The sequence below is a fragment of the Ammospiza caudacuta genome, chromosome 17, assembly GCF_027887145.1.
Source record: "Ammospiza caudacuta isolate bAmmCau1 chromosome 17, bAmmCau1.pri, whole genome shotgun sequence".
In the NCBI taxonomy this organism is placed as follows: Eukaryota; Metazoa; Chordata; class Aves; order Passeriformes; family Passerellidae; genus Ammospiza; species Ammospiza caudacuta.
In genome coordinates, this window is record NC_080609.1 from 11,819,401 (window position 1) to 11,834,937 (window position 15,537).

Below are 15,537 nucleotides of genomic sequence, written 5' to 3' on the forward strand. Positions count from 1 at the left end.
GGGTGTTAGTTTCTCACTACACTGAAAACCTCATGAATTTTGATGACTGACTATCATCATCCTACTGAGACTGAACAGACCAAAAATAAAGATCTTAATTTTCTGGTGTAAGTAACACAGGACTCTGCAACACACACAAAAAAGGCATTTCTTAGCATCTTTCTGGTCAAGTAAGCAGATCATCAGACTGTGTCAGGTGCATGTGCAATCAACCCCAGTTCATGCCAGAACGTGGGTTTGATGGTCACACGAATAATATTTGCTGTATGTGCACTGAATGTTTCACAGCCAAGGACTGGGAACACAATGATTTGTAACCTGGAAATTCATTCATGCATTATCACGTGATGTTTTGACCTCAGAAATCAATAATAATGAAACACAAGCAGAGGCAATGGAACTTGAGATTTCAGAAGCTGAAGTATTAGCACCCTCCAATAAAAAAGAAATCAAAAAGGCAAGAAAAGGAAGTAGCTCAAGAATGCAAGATGCTGATGGTGATGTGGAGCTTAAAGGGAAAATACCAGCAGGTAGAATTATCAAAGCCAATCAAATCTAATCTCTTTGCAGCCTTGAGGTAGCAAGTGTCAAGATTTTGAACAGTGATTAAGTTGAAGTGATGATATTTGATTAAGTTTTCCAGTACTTGTGCTATTAGGGTGTTCAGCATATAGGTCCTACCTGAATATCAAATAGTTCCAGTAGGTTTTATGTTGGTTTTAACTTTTTTCGTTTCCGTTTTTTACCTGATTCCCTAGGCCTTCCTGTTAACATAAGGGCAGGGCTGGTGAAAAGCCCTAAGGTAATGCATTTCGTGTAACACTGAAGTCATAAATACTCAAACCGTTTACATTTCCAAGAAATCTCATTATCCTTTGCATTAAAGTAATAACTTTATAACGTCTGATTTGACATTGAGTTTACAAAGTAATTACACAAAAGTAAAGAAATAATAAACGAAGTTGGCATTGCCCACGTCATTCCCAGGATCCATCTATAATTGCTGTTACCATGCAGTACTCAACATTTGCCTTCAGTTCTGGAGTTGAGCTATTTTCAGCTCACCATCCACTTGCTGGGTGCAAGTTTTGCTCCTATCAGCAATTAAATCCTAGAAATATGCATTTTTCCATGACAATTCTGCCCCAGTTTTTACACATATCAAAACCAAAAATTTTGATCTTAAAATCATAGCTGCTTAGTCTATGGCAATTAAAGACAATGTGAAAAACTGAAATTGATCTAATGGAACTTTTTTTCCCAAATGGGAGACATAGAAAATGTCTCGAACCATACCCACATTTAAAAATAGCCACTTTATATGTGGTTTTGTCTAATAACTCCACCTGGTTTCAGCTAAACACTCAGCTCTGATGATAAATTGATGTCCAGTAAAATTGCTTTCATAGAAATTCTAACTCCTCTGCTCTGTACATAGCAACTAAAGTTTACATTTGCTTGGACCAGGTTTATGTCTCCCTGCTGGATGGAGCCAGTACAGAAAACCCTTCCTCACCCAGCCACCTACAAAACCTATCACCTTTGGGCAGCTTTCCTCCTATGTTTAGCTGCTCTTCACTGACTTTTTAATTTTGGGCTGGTTCTACTGCACCCTTAAATTCCCTGCAGAGGTGCAAAACAACCTTTTACAGCAACCTTCAACCAGTATCAGGAGAAAAGGAAATGTCTTTTCTACCATAGTGGGTTTCCTGAATAAGTGTGCTGAGCTCTGCATTGATTGCACTGTGGTAAGTAGATCAGAGCCAATGATTTTTAGATTAATTTAGAATGATTTTATGAAAGCCAGATTGGAAGTAATTTTTCCCCACAAATCTTTCCCTGTTGTAACTCAAGGGTTGTCTTGACAAGGCAAATTTAGGTTTAATGCCACAACTGACAAATTCTTGAGTATACATCTGTAAAGAAACAACAGGAATGAGCAATGTTGTTTCCAAACTAACTCCTTAGCCCTGAATCCTGAATTCATTCCCAAGTGCTTTACATTAATTTCATTCATATTTTCCCCAAGGTCAAGTAAATCTCAGTGTTATCCACAAAGTCTAAAGAAATTAGGCAACAGAGTTCATCCACGAGCTGCAACATGACAACCTTTAACTTAGTGAAGCAAGACCTGAACACTACTGGGCATTTGTATTTATTTAAAGGCCAACCTAATGAGAAGTGATACACATTAAATTTTAAATCCATGCTCCTTATACAGCACAAACTGGCCCTCATTTGGCATCTTCAACACAGAAAAGTAGCTGGGAACTTCTCTACTCAGTTCACTGTAAGCAACGTTTGTTTTACGTTCTTTACTAATATAAAAATGAGGTCCATATGAAATCAGCATTAATGCAAAAATAAAAGGAAAACATACCAGTTTCTTCTTCTCTATAATCTGAATTAGTATTTGATGATGTACAGGTGCATTCCATATGCTCTTCTAATCTCACCAGAACTTCTTTTAATTTTGGCTTTTTTCTAACATACTCCACTTTTGCCACCTATAAAATACGATGAGGTATGTACTGAGACACATCAACAAGGTTACAGTTCAGAACTGAAGACAGATAACTATATACCTCTATTTTTAATGTAGCCAAACCCATATAAAATATTAGCATACTAATCATCTTTTATCTTAATTGTGCATCGTGTAACTATTTATTGCACAGACTATTTGTTTATTCAAGTTCAGTAGTTTGAAACAATTTTCCCCCAAGAGATAAAACAATTTCCCATTCATTTTGGTTTGATGTTTTAAGCAACTCAGTTTCCACATGTATCACAATAAACTTCTATACAGATTGAAATCAGTGGTTTTTCTTGTAAACTGCCACTTTTAGCACAATCTTCTGTAGGTGTTGTTAAAGGCTGACAGTGAAGGCATTAAATTGCTTTGTAATACATTTTATTATTTACAAATTGGTGTCTCCAGAGTCCTCTGAATGTGAAGTGCTCAACCCTACATGACCAGGATCTGGACATCACCTTAAAAAGCAGTTTCATTCCTACTCACCCCCTGCAATAACCTGGGGCTTGTTCACAAGAGCTCTCAAGCACAGTTTTTAAGTCCAAGGAACTACCACTCCTGAACTGGGTCCAGCCTTTGGCTTTATTGTGGAAAGCTGGCAGACAGAATATTTCTCCCCAGTCCTTCCAAGTGTTCACAACTGCACTGTTCCACTTATGGCATCCTTAAATAAAAATGTCTGGAGGGCAAGTTGAGGTTGGAGGAAGGATCATGCTGGAGCAGCTCCGGCTACATGCAGATCTCTCATCTTAAGGAAACCAAGGCAGAACAGAAGGATGTTGGGGTGGGGGATTCTGAACATCCTGACTCACAGGTTGGCAGCCAGGAGAGGAGGAATGGCAGAGGGGGCAGAGCACTGATGTTCTGAGGTACTGAAATGGCTCATGGGATGCTGGGCACTGACTTGTGCTAAGTGTAGTGCGCATGATGGTCAGGGCCATGCAAGGGAATATGACCTGATGTGGGCAAGGAGAATACTAGAGACTTTGTAAGGGGTCCTGTGTTCAGCTCTCAACTGTGTTGGACGCTGCAGAATAGGTGCTGAGCATTTCCTTGCAATGGAAATCACTACAATTAAATCATGGCTTCTCAGACCTACCCATCTGACAATTGGGCACAGCAGTGTGGCTGTCCCAGCAAACAAGAAGACCACAAGTCACAGGGATGCTGTATAAATGAGGTGAGGGAGCAGAAGGACAGGGCAGGCTGGTTGTCTCTACAGAAGTTACATGACAAAGCCATAAAGGCTGGTCCATCCAAAAGCTGCAGTCACTACCAAATAAAGCATCCACAGTGACACTCCCAGCCATGACCTCCTTGTGTGTTTGGTGGGGATTCAATGCTCCAAATCAATCTTCACACTGCGAAAATCATTCCCCTGCCCTTTCAAAACTGGAACAACACTGTCACAAAATGAGAGTGGTGGCTGGAAAAACACATTCTATGGCCAGCTCCCAGAAAAACTCTTCTGGCTCTGGGGTCACAACTGTCAAGGGCCTCTGAATGCCAGTGAGAGAAGCTAGAGCGAAATCCTGGCCTTTCTAAAGCCAATAGGAGATCTAAGCTTTCACAGAGCAAGGAGTTCAGATCCATGTTTTAGTCACCACCCCTTGTGTCAACAGGATCTGGAGATGATTTTCATTTCATCCAGCAAACCAAAGTTACAGAGCCAGATGCAATAACTAAAGTACCCACATTAAAAGGTATATTCTGAAACTGTCAGCTCTCCATGTAAACAGATTAGGAGCTGGCCATGACATACCAGAACACTTTATCTGAAACACTAACTATGGGTTGAAACAGTTTCAAAATTTCCTATCAGAACCCAACTCCATCAAGCCTTTGAACACCATGATTGGAAAATGTATGGTACAACTGAGTCATCTGGTGTCAAAGGATGACTAATCCTTAAAATTTATGAAAACAAACAGTAATTAAGACACCTCCATCATCAGAGACAAAGAAAGGGACCCAGCAATCACAAAACAGCTCTCAGATCTGTCATGCTTATTACAGCTGTTAGAATAAACCAGTCTCATTGAAAATTACACACAACAAAAATAAACTGTAATCAAGCTTTTAAAAGTCTGTCCTTGTTTCGCCTGTTTTACAAACTGAAAGATATATGCAGTTCCTGTGGCTATTTGGTATTAAACAACAGTTAAAAAAACAGAAACTTTGTGGGGGATCATAATGAATTTATGCAGCAATTTGAAGCTGGCTTTTAGCGTTGTAGTTAAAATACAATCCAGCACACGTTCCACTGCCCTACTTCACGCTACACAAGTTAAAGGAATTTCATTTTGTAGATGTTGCAAATACTGGAAGTGAAGCAGCACAAACCAGATAAACTGCTGTGTCTGTGTCACCTGTTAACACCTGCTGCCACACACAGTGCTGATCTACAGCGATGAAGGCTGCAGGTCACATTTTCAGTGGGTATAAACAGGGCTAGCTGTGCCAACAGCATGGGATTTGGCCTTGTGTGCAAATTCAAAGTTTTTTTCTTCTTTGTATTTTTCTCCCTGGCATTCATATTGTAAAGTTGCTCAAGTGTATTACACAGAACTTTGAGTTGGTCAGTCCTCGACAAATCAACAAGCTCCTTTTACTTGTCTCTAATGTAACAAAAATAAAAATCCTCAAGCCCTCCAGATCCAGAAAATATCACTACATAAAAACTCTTTGAGAGCAAGACAGTGAAATAAGTGATTAGCTTCTCAAATAGTATATAATCAGTGACACCACACTTGCATCAGTGTAGATTCTAGATCTACATCCTGCAGTACAGTGTGGTGGCTAAGTAAAAACGAAAATACAATCTGATAAAAATATGCGGGCTAATGGAAACATCATGGGAACACTTTTTTTTACTGATTCTCCAGGAGAGATGAAATCAGGGATTAATAGCAGGGGGGGGAAAAAAGCAAGACTGTAAGTAGAAATGTCCAGAACACCTCCAGCATGAAGCTAAAATTTATCATGGGCAGGAGCTCGCAAAAGAAGTGTCAGCAGAGACAATTCCTCATAACAGCAGAACTCATGTGCTGATACTTAAATACTGGATGGAAACAAGCCCAAAAAGCAACTGAATGAGGATACTTCTTGGAATCATCTATTGCTTCCATATTAAAATAATTGTGTGCTGATACAATGGAGGGAAAGCCTGTCTGTGAGGAAGATGTGAGTCAAGAGAGACTAAAGGACTGGGAAGGCATCAGGAGCCTTCAGGGCCTGGCAAGTCAGTGCTGCAGGGACAGGAGGGCAGGAATGGCTCTGTGAGGTCCCTGTGTCCCTGAGCAGAGCAGCCAGACCCTGCCAGGCTGACAGGGCTTCCCATGCTCCAAGGGCACCTCGCTGCTTTTCCGCCTTCACCTCTGTCAGGGTTCCCTTTGTTTCTCCTTTTCCTAAACTGACCTTTGATACCTGGTCCTGCCTGCAATTGCAGTTAAGCCACAGCTCAATCCAAGTGCTGCTTATCCCAATGGCAGAAGAAAAAGGTTATTGAACCTGCAAATGTGACATACAGCCATTTCACCTGTACACCCCATGTGTTCTGCAAGGCCTTTTCAACCCTCTCTGAGGCTGGGTAGCTCTGCTGAACAGCTCATCCTGAACTACTAATTCAAAATTAGTAGTATAGGCAGGATTTGCTCCAGAATACTAATGATTTTCTGCTTCTCTGACCAAACTCACCAAGAACAACACCATGCTGAAAAAGCCTCTTGGGAAGACTCTTGTTCAGAACCCCCCAAATAAATTATAGTCTGGTACTTGGTAAGTACTGAACTCACTGGACAGAGGCAACAGGATCTGCAGATATTACTGAAATGCTTTTGAACACAGAGGAGAAAATCTCTCTGAAACAGACACCAACACCCCTAACCACCCCTAACTCCCCCATCCTTGTCAGCATTGCTCTATGAGGAGAGAAATGGAATCCTTTCCCTCCCATCAAAGAGCAGCTCCCATCCAGCCTCTCCATCCCAGTCTGAGTTCTGCAAGGCTGTGCATGTGCAGTTTGCTGAACAGAGATGTCTTTAGGACCAGAGCTCTCATGGGCTCACTGTCACCAGGCAGGGCAAACCCACCTTGCACTAATGAAACCCACCCTGTGAAAGGGAAACCTCACAAGAGCCATTTCAGGGAAGCTGATCCACCAAACTCCCTGGCTTGGAGCCTCCCCACAGCTTCAGTTCCACATAAATGGTATTTCACTGATGAGAGCTCAGTGAAGACGAAAAAAGGAAATCCCTGAACCCTCCAGCCTTTGAATCATGTCCCAGGAATGAAATGCCCCAACACAAGCACCTCCACTGCTCCTCCCACCCTGCCCCAGCTGTCTCTTAACCTTGACTACAGTGGCCCTCAGTGAGACAAAGAAAACACCCTTTGCTTTGGCCTGTTGGATGATGCAAACCCACTTGCTGACCTTTCTGGATGAACATTTTTCTAGTGTGAATGGGCCAGCTATGATCTCACTACCTTGTCAATGAGGAGGAAGCGGGGAAAGCCTTTTCAATGTTCCATCAAAAGAGAGCTTTTATGCAGTCTGACATCAGGGGAAAACACAAGCTGGCTTTCCAATGCACTGCAGCTGAGAAGGCTCTCCAAAACCGCTCCCACCTTTCCAGGGACCCTCGCTCTGAGCCAGCTACTTAATGGCATGAGCAGACATTCAGCTCTAAACTTAGGATTGGCAAAAGGCTCAGAAAACCATCAATTACATCAAAGCTACAAGGGGATCTGACTCTGGAGGGCATAAATATGGATTCTGTTCTAAGAGTTCTGGTGTTACAGTGGGGTCAGCCTACAACCTTTACAATGAACATCCTGTTCCTGCTTGACCTCTTGTCCTTTTTCCCCCTGCTACTTAATGACTGTTTGGAGCAGTCTTGGAGCTTGGAAAAAAAAATGTCCTCCAAAGCTGGCTGACGTATATTGATATTGCTGGTGGCAATATATTTACACAGCCACGAAAAGCAGCTGCTCAGCTGAGCCTACTTTTAGCTTGTGCCCTACTAAAATGAATGCAAATCTAAAAGCACTACAAGGGGCTGAGAGACTAAAATTCCTTCAACATGGTGGTGTGCTGGAGAAGCAGCCCCAGCAGTGCCATCCTGCAAAACTGCTGCCAGGAGTTTGAGTCTCTATCTCATCTGTCATCTGCCCCATCCCTCAGGGCCAGGAGAGAAGCACAATCTCACAATATTGTTCAATATCACACACAGGTACAAACAGCAAGTTCATCACACGTCTCAGCTCATTGCTGAGCACATCCAGCTGCTCTGTACATGTTTGCTGCTACACAAAATCAAGGGGAAGCTGCATCAAACCCAAAGGCAACAGCACTAAATATCACAGCCCTGAGGCACTTTGCTGTTTAGCTCCTATTCAGAGAGGTTTACAATTGTAGTTCTTCAATCTCCCCACTTTGTTCTCAGCCCTCAAGTAATTATTGACCCCAATTTTTATATAATTTTTAATTGTTTCTGCAAAGCGTATCCCACAAAGGCAAGGCAGCAAGCAAGTGTAAAGCATGATTATTTTTGGGAACACTGAGGGAATCTCATATGTTTCTCCAGCGTATTTGGATACAAAAACATTGCTCTCAGATGTTCAGAAACAGAAAAGAAAAAGAAATCCTGCCCAGACACGTCTGCATGTATGAAAAACAGTGTATGAAAAACAATGAAATGGCTTAGGTGCCTTATTTTTGTTTTAGGATGTACAGCACTAAGTGAACAGCACTTTTCTCAAGAAATCCATTGCAAGTGCAGCAATCAGTGTGTTGTGCTGAGCAATTTTACATTCAAGAATGTGGTGGGGTTTATTTTAATTCTGCTTTTAAGAAATTCAGGGCAACAACAACTCAGAGTCTTCACAATATGAATGCTAAGTGTAAGTCTAATCTCCTACACACAGATGTAGATCAACAGCACTTGTTTAAATACTGATAAAAATTAGAACACAGTGAAGCCAAATGAACATAAATATTTCACGTAATATTTACTGGAAAGTTGCAATAGGGATTTTGTCTAATGAGTAAATACAGCATGAAGCTGTTGAGTCTTCTATCCCTGGGGTAAGATAATTTGAAACACATTTTTTCAGATCAAAAGTGTTATGTTGTCAAATATAAAAGCCCAATTTAGGCTGCATAATATTTAATTAAGAAAACAGCATTCCATACTGTGATTTATTTATTTTTTTAAGTCCAATGCCCCTTGAGTCATTTTATCTTCTTAACTTTAAGATCTGTACTGCGCGAGATCATGGGAAAGGCACAATCAACTTTATTTTCATTGCCAAAAAAAAAAAAAAAAAACCAAGGAAAAAAGACAAAACCTAAAGGGAATCCTGTGAAAACCAAATCCAAACCCAAGATTTCCAAATGACCATGTAACTTGAAAAGGCCATAAGCGGAGAGGGGCGTTCTATGCAAGGATGGACAGCAGAGATTTGGGTCACACAGGCAGAGGGGTAAGGGGAGTTTCCAGGCTGCAGAGGAGCCAGGGAGGGCCCTGCAGCCCCTGCTCACCTTGACACTCCTGTGGTGTATCCGGGAGGGCTGGCACTTGACGCTGCTGGTGTTGCAGCAGCCGGTGCAGCGCTTCACCTCCACGCAGGGCGGCCATATCAGGAAGTTGGCCGAGGTGGGGTCGATCTGGCTCCGAGGTATCTCGTAGATCACCGTCCGCGTCTTGCACACCGCCGGGATGGCCTCCTCTGCGGGCACAGGAGAGTCAGAGCCCCAGGTGAGCGCCCATGGGGATGAGGTACACGTGGGGTCACTGCTCCCAGTCCCCACTGGTGACTGGTGAGCCAGCGCTGAGCGCTGTGTGCTCACAGCTGAGCTGTGCTCTTACCCTGGGGACAAGCCTGACTCGCTCCCAAAGCCCAGCCCTGCAATGAGGGTTTGCAGTGGCCTGGCTCCCGACACAGCTTGGAGCACATGCCATGAGATAAGGCAATCCTGGCTCTGGAAGTGACAGAAAGCCAGAAGCTCCTCCACATTCAATGACCCCCTAGTGCAGAGTGACTGTGACCCCTCAGAGTCACTGTGCAACAGCAGCTGTTGCTTTCCAGCACCTCTTCACACAAATACCATCACACCTAGCAAACACCAGCTCAGAAGTCAAACTGAGGATTATCTGTATCATACCCAATTTGCACAGCTGGGAAACAACCTGCACCAGCTTGAAACTTTCAAGACTTGGGTTTCCACTTCCAGAACTTTAACATCCCCACATCAGGGAGTCTGGTTTATCCACCATTCCAAAGGGCAACTACTATTTTTCCTGCAATCATCAAAGCTTTGTAGATGGTGGGTTTTATTTAATTTGTTATTTCTTGAATGATGCAAAACCACCAGAGCAGCATGATGGGAAAACCTGCAGCTAAACCAATATCCTGGAGGGCTCAGGTAAGGTGAGCTTGTTCAGGATTATAGAGAGTAGCTCTGTACTACTGTGTGATGTTGCCATGATCCAAACCATTTATCATCATCAACCTAGGAACTGTTTAAGAAGTCACACTGATATTTCAAAACAGTCCAGAAAAAAATAGCAATTTCAGGGACAAGTTGTTTGCTGATAAGTTCTCCAAAGACAGCTGGGATTTTTTTTTTTTTTTGCCTTACAGTGGAAGCTTGTGATAGCTTTGGGTTAGATGTGTCAGGGAACTGGAACACTGCCTGCACTTCTTCACTTAGTTCTTAAGTACAAGAAGCTCAGGCCTAGCCTGTGCCTGCAACATGGAAATCTAGGCTTAGCTTTGAAAGATGCATCTCAATAGACTAAACAGCGTGAAAATCCTTACACTCAGCCCCCAGTGCCATGAACTCAAGAAAATTAACAGATGCAATCCTGCAAGATAGCTGGCAACTCCCACAAGGTACTGAGCACACCCAGTTCCCAGTGCCTGTGGTGGGGAGGCACCCAGCACCTTGCAGGGTGAGGCGCCAACGTCGCCGGCTGCTCCAGCACCGCTGCTCTCCCCAGGCAGCCAAGGCGCTGCCAACTCACACTGCAAATCCCTGCTGACAGCAAGCTGGGCTGGCTCTGCCTGCCACCACAGCTCCAAGGACAAACACGCTGAATTACCCACCAGGGATAGCACCAGCGATGTTTTCCACAGGCCAGTGGAATGGTGGAACACTCACAGCTAATCAGATGAACAAGCACTGCACCTAAATCCTATTCTCATGCCCCTTTTTTAATTTATATTTGGGATTTTTTGCATCCTCATCACCATTAATAAGGATAAAATCCCCTGTAAACATGCCTGCTGCCCTACACAGTGATGGAAATCAATGCCCCAGCGTTTCCATCAATGGCTTTTAATTTTTGGGATAAACTGTATTTTTCTTGTGAATAAAGAGTCAAGCTGTTTCCTTTTGTGGAGCTTCTGTACTGAAAACTCTACCAACTGTTGATGTTTTTTAAAGCACACTGCTGTAGTTGTTCCCCACACTATGAATTATACATTGAATATCACAACATTTTCTAACCAAGGTCTAGCTTTCCAACATGCTGCAACAAGAAAGTGAATGTAAAGAATTTGTGCATGTCTGTCTCCTACGGACATCCTCCAGAAGACAGCTTCTCAGGCAATGGCTCGTTTTGTGCAAAAAGAAAAGCAGAAGCTAGAAATGGCCCTTTTTTCCCTTTGTGCATGTCACATTTTTCCAGTGAAATGTCCTGCTTGGCTGACCAAAGGCACCCCCTCTGCTTTCACTCCCAAAGTACAAATAGCTTGTTTCTTACCAATGCTTCTTTTTCTGCGAATGGGCACAGGACGGTTCTCTTGCACATGTTTAGCAGAATGAACACTGTAAGATCTCAAGTTTGTTTCTGAAACATCATCATATCCTAGAACAGGAAACAAAATGTTAAACCTCAGGTATGTTATGCGCACCAATGTCACTACAGTGCTGTTCCACAGGTACAAACCTGTGCTGTTCACAGGCACAAGACCAAATCCTGCTACAATCACTCTAATGTAACCCCTGTTAATGCAATTGCAAGGGCATAAGGCAGGGAGTAAAGACACAGACATTGAATATCATGTATAAGCATGCACAATTTAATTCCAATATCCATTTTACTGAAAGCCCCCAGAAAGAGTGCACACACTGTGGCACAGAACCATATCTAAAGTAAAACAGTTGCATTTTTATGTGAAAAGCATAATACAGCTTTTCTTACTGGAAAGGTGTAGAAATAGGAACAATATTCCTGCATGTGTAATGTTTCTTACAAACATTTTGAAGTTCTGGTATGAGGCAACAGTAGAAAATATGGTAGTAGACCCAACAGCAACAATGCTGCCTCTGTAAATTTTCTGTTGCTTGGTTTTTCAGGGCAGTACTAGGGCAGAATCAAAAGCAAAAAGTAACTAGCATGGGTTTCCTTTTAGCCTCTCTGTTGCAGAACAAATCCCCTGTGAAGTATCCTAACCTTTGGAGGGGCATCTGAAGCTACTGCAAACTCTGGGACTGCATCCAGGCTTGTCTTGTTCCCTAAATAAGCCTACCACATGGGTTAAAGGGCCATGAGAAAAAGCAAAGATGGAAAACTTGGCATTTCATTTATCATAAAAAACAACAAAATAACTGCTCCAACTATTTGGGTTTGTTAAGTGAAGCAGTTCAGGTCGTGTCCCATGCCGTGGGGTCTGAAAACCACAAGCACAGTCTGCAAATGGGGGATGAGGAAGAAGGAACCAAACAGAGAACTGCACACAGACCCCAGGACACCCAAACTAAGGGGTTTAGCACTCTGCTGCTTGGAGTGTCCTCTGGAACATCACTGCAGAGTTTCAAGGTTTCACTGCTGGCTCCTAAGAAAACTGTGACATGCTCTAAAAAAAAGCAAAAGGGTATTACACAGTACTCAATTACCCTCTCTGCAAGCTACCAACACCCTACACTCCCATCTTCTGCACTGTCACACTCCCTGCTTCCAGTTTGTTCTGTACACACAGCTGTCTGTCTCTGGAACGTGTTTTAATCTCAGCTTTATTAGTAACCCACATCATAAGGCTCTGCTCCACAAAACAACCAACTCCTTTTCTCCTCCCTCCAAGAAATTGTGCCCTAAGGAACATGCAGCTTGTGAAATCACCTGTACAGCCAGGTGAGGCAGGAAGACAGATGGATCTTCAGCACCTTAGAAAAAGTTCTGCATCCCAGGGTTTATCATTACTTCTTGGAAAATACTACTGTAAGTAGCTGAGAGAAAATAAAATCGGACGTCCAAGAGGTAGTGCCAAGATCACCCACTGGTTCTGCCTATTCTCCTTTATCAGCTGAACAGATCCTTGTATGAAATTAGTCATTAGTCTCAATTTATCCAAAGAAATTGGCTCCTAGTTCCTATCTATGGTACTTGTTTCCCCTAGATTTCAATGGGAAATTTTGGAACCTGACTAATTAGCTGGTACTGGGCCTTATTTGCAGTCCCAGTCCAGTAATGTAACACAGCAATGACTAAAGGGTATTATTTCTGCTTTTATTGCACCCCATACTCCAGAAAACTCATCAGTGGTATAAATAAAATGGCTTGCCAGAGATCCCACAGGAAGTTTGCAACTGAGCTGGGGAGCGGAGCCAGGTCTCCCACATCCCATTCCAATGGCACCAGGCCATCCACCTGATCCCAAATGGTGTTATGCAAAATGAGGATCCGTTCTGATGTGCCTCCAGCCCTCTTCTGTTTCCTAGCACTCAGCCACCCAACACCTTAATACTGACCTCCTTTTTGGCAGCTTCAAGTTGTCACAACCTCTCCCTCAATTTGAGGCAATGAAGTGATACTTGAAAGCAGCATGAATTCTGCTCAGCCTGAGATCCAAACTAGTCTGGGAGCAAGAAGCATGTCCGTGCACAAGCAAACAGTGTTTAAAAGGAGATTAAACACAAAAGTAATGCCTCTAATCCCAACTGCTTGGTGGGCACAGGCATCAGGCTGGAAAGGGAAGCTGGCAGGGCTGCCAGCACTACAGCAGGGCTGGGCCATGGCTCCTAATCCCACACTCAGCAGTGCTGGCACAGCTCCCTCCTAGCATGAAGGATCCTCCTTGAAAGAAGCTGGTAAGAACCAAAGGACTGGTATGATCAGCTAACCAGTGTGTTAAGTCATGTGCTTACACATAACTGCTCAACTCAGCTGCTATCAGCCTTTTTCCATCACATATTTTAAAGCAAAATGACACCTCAAAGGGTTGTGTTGCTTATAAGATGATTTCTAAGGTGATGAAGGCCTCTGGCCTATGCTGTACCTCACTGTCTCACTACATATCTTAAGCATGTACAGCAGTTCCTAAGTTCATGTCTCTCTGTGAGGGTTGCAAAAAGAAATCAACACAGCTAGCTCAGCAGAACAAGCTCCAGTCAAACCTCAATGTGTTATCTAACACAAATTGTATTATTATTTCTACCAACACATGATCCAAGTTTGGTTTAATAAACAGAATCATGGGGCATGGCTGGAGCCAGAAGACACTACAATGCTGAAGGCATTTAAGTGTCCCCCCTGATTCCCACAGGCATTTGGAAGGAATTCCATTTCCCAGTGGAGTCAATGGGAAAATCAATGCACTTCAAGCAATGTTTAAGTCAACAGGAGTCTTGCCCAAGCAGGAGTGAAAAATCACCAAGTCAGGTTTGAAACTCACACTTGGCTCTGAATGTGTGGCCAGAAGACTTCCTTTTCCTTTATTAAAACCATGATGCTACATTAAGGAAGAATGATACTTAATTTGTATCAGTCTTTCCCCCAATGTAATGAATTAGGTGCAGAGTAGCTCTTAGCAAAGGAAATGTGAGTTTATGGGTTAGCACCTCACAAAATGAGGCTTGGAGCAGAAAGCCTAGAAATGGGTGGTTCTTAGTTTAGAACTCAAACACTGCTCATCACCAAGTGAAGATGGAGGATGCTGCACAGAGCCAGATTAGTGCAGCTTTCTTTTAATGTTTTAATAATAAAAAAATGTTTTCATGGCAGCCGATCAAGAAATTTCTCTGTAATCTTTTATGTACTGACAACATATCAATGATGGGCATAAAAACTCTTGCAATTAGCCTTGGTCAATCCATTAGTGTAGCTGAAATTGTTCTTTTTTGTCAGATTGGCAATTTTCCACTGGGTCATGGAATATAAATCACAGAGTTCCTGTGACATTCTGCCAATACATGATTACTCTTTTTACTCAAGAAGCATGTGGAAAGCATCCTAAGTTTACTGCTATTTTCTATTTATCAATTTATACTTTTGAATTTCCATCTTCTTACCGAACTATTTTAAGTGAGTACAACCCCCAACATATCCAGTCTTAATGCAAACCCTTCTAGATTGCACTTTGATACAAAGTACAGATCCAAGATTTCTAGAACCAACAGCAGCCGTTTAGGAAATTCTTATAATCTCATTTTTTTCAGGAATTCAATGTAAGGTACAATAAGCTGAAATGGTCTGTCTCACAATCATTCCTAGAGCCAGAAAGCCCACGGCAACATCAGTTTGGTTTTTTGATCTTCTTTTTGGCTGATGCAAAATTTGCCCTTCTGACATCCAACTGCAGAGATAGATGTCTTTAAATTTTCAACTTTGATCTGTTAAAGGAAATATAAGTAGCAGCTCGCAAGATCCTGTTTTGTTTAGCTTGGTTTTGTTTTTTCCTTTACCTAGGTGTGATCAACCAGCTATAAGGAAGGAGGAATATTCCCTCATCTGTCTACAGGCCACACATGGAAGATGCCTCTCTCTCTCTCTCTCATGATGCGTAAGAGGTGCAAGAGAAGCCAACACACTGCACTGTACCATCCTTCATGGAGCACCACACCAAAACCCACCAAGTCAAGAGCTCATTTTCCAAAAGACTGAGCTCTGCAGCAACCCAACACTTTCTCCATGGAAGTATAGAGTTAATTTAGAACGTTTCTCCACTTAACAAAAGCTGCTCTGCTAGTTCTTAATCACAGGCCGTAAAATTCACAT

At 42.6% G+C, this 15,537-nt stretch overlaps 1 protein-coding gene across 6 annotated transcripts in view; it reads right to left on the reverse strand.

The window, feature by feature from the left end:
• PDGFA (platelet derived growth factor subunit A) overlaps positions 1–15,537 on the reverse strand; it is a 35,097-nt gene that overhangs the window by 14,366 nt on the left and 5,194 nt on the right. For 4 of the 6 annotated variants that reach the window (XR_009275437.1, XM_058815964.1, XM_058815963.1 and 1 more), the window contains exons 3-5: positions 11,305–11,409; positions 9,078–9,265; positions 2,381–2,507 (exon numbers count right to left, since the gene is read on the reverse strand). Coding sequence is in view for 4 of the 6 variants with exons in the window: in XM_058815964.1 (XP_058671947.1) it covers positions 2,381–2,507; positions 9,078–9,265; positions 11,305–11,409 (420 nt within the window). In the remaining 2 variants the exon portion in view is untranslated. Of the gene's footprint in view, positions 1–681; positions 765–2,380; positions 2,508–9,077; positions 9,266–11,304; positions 11,410–15,537 lie in introns of all 6 variants that reach the window. The other 2 variants (XR_009275436.1, XM_058815966.1) reach the window with 1 other exon arrangement.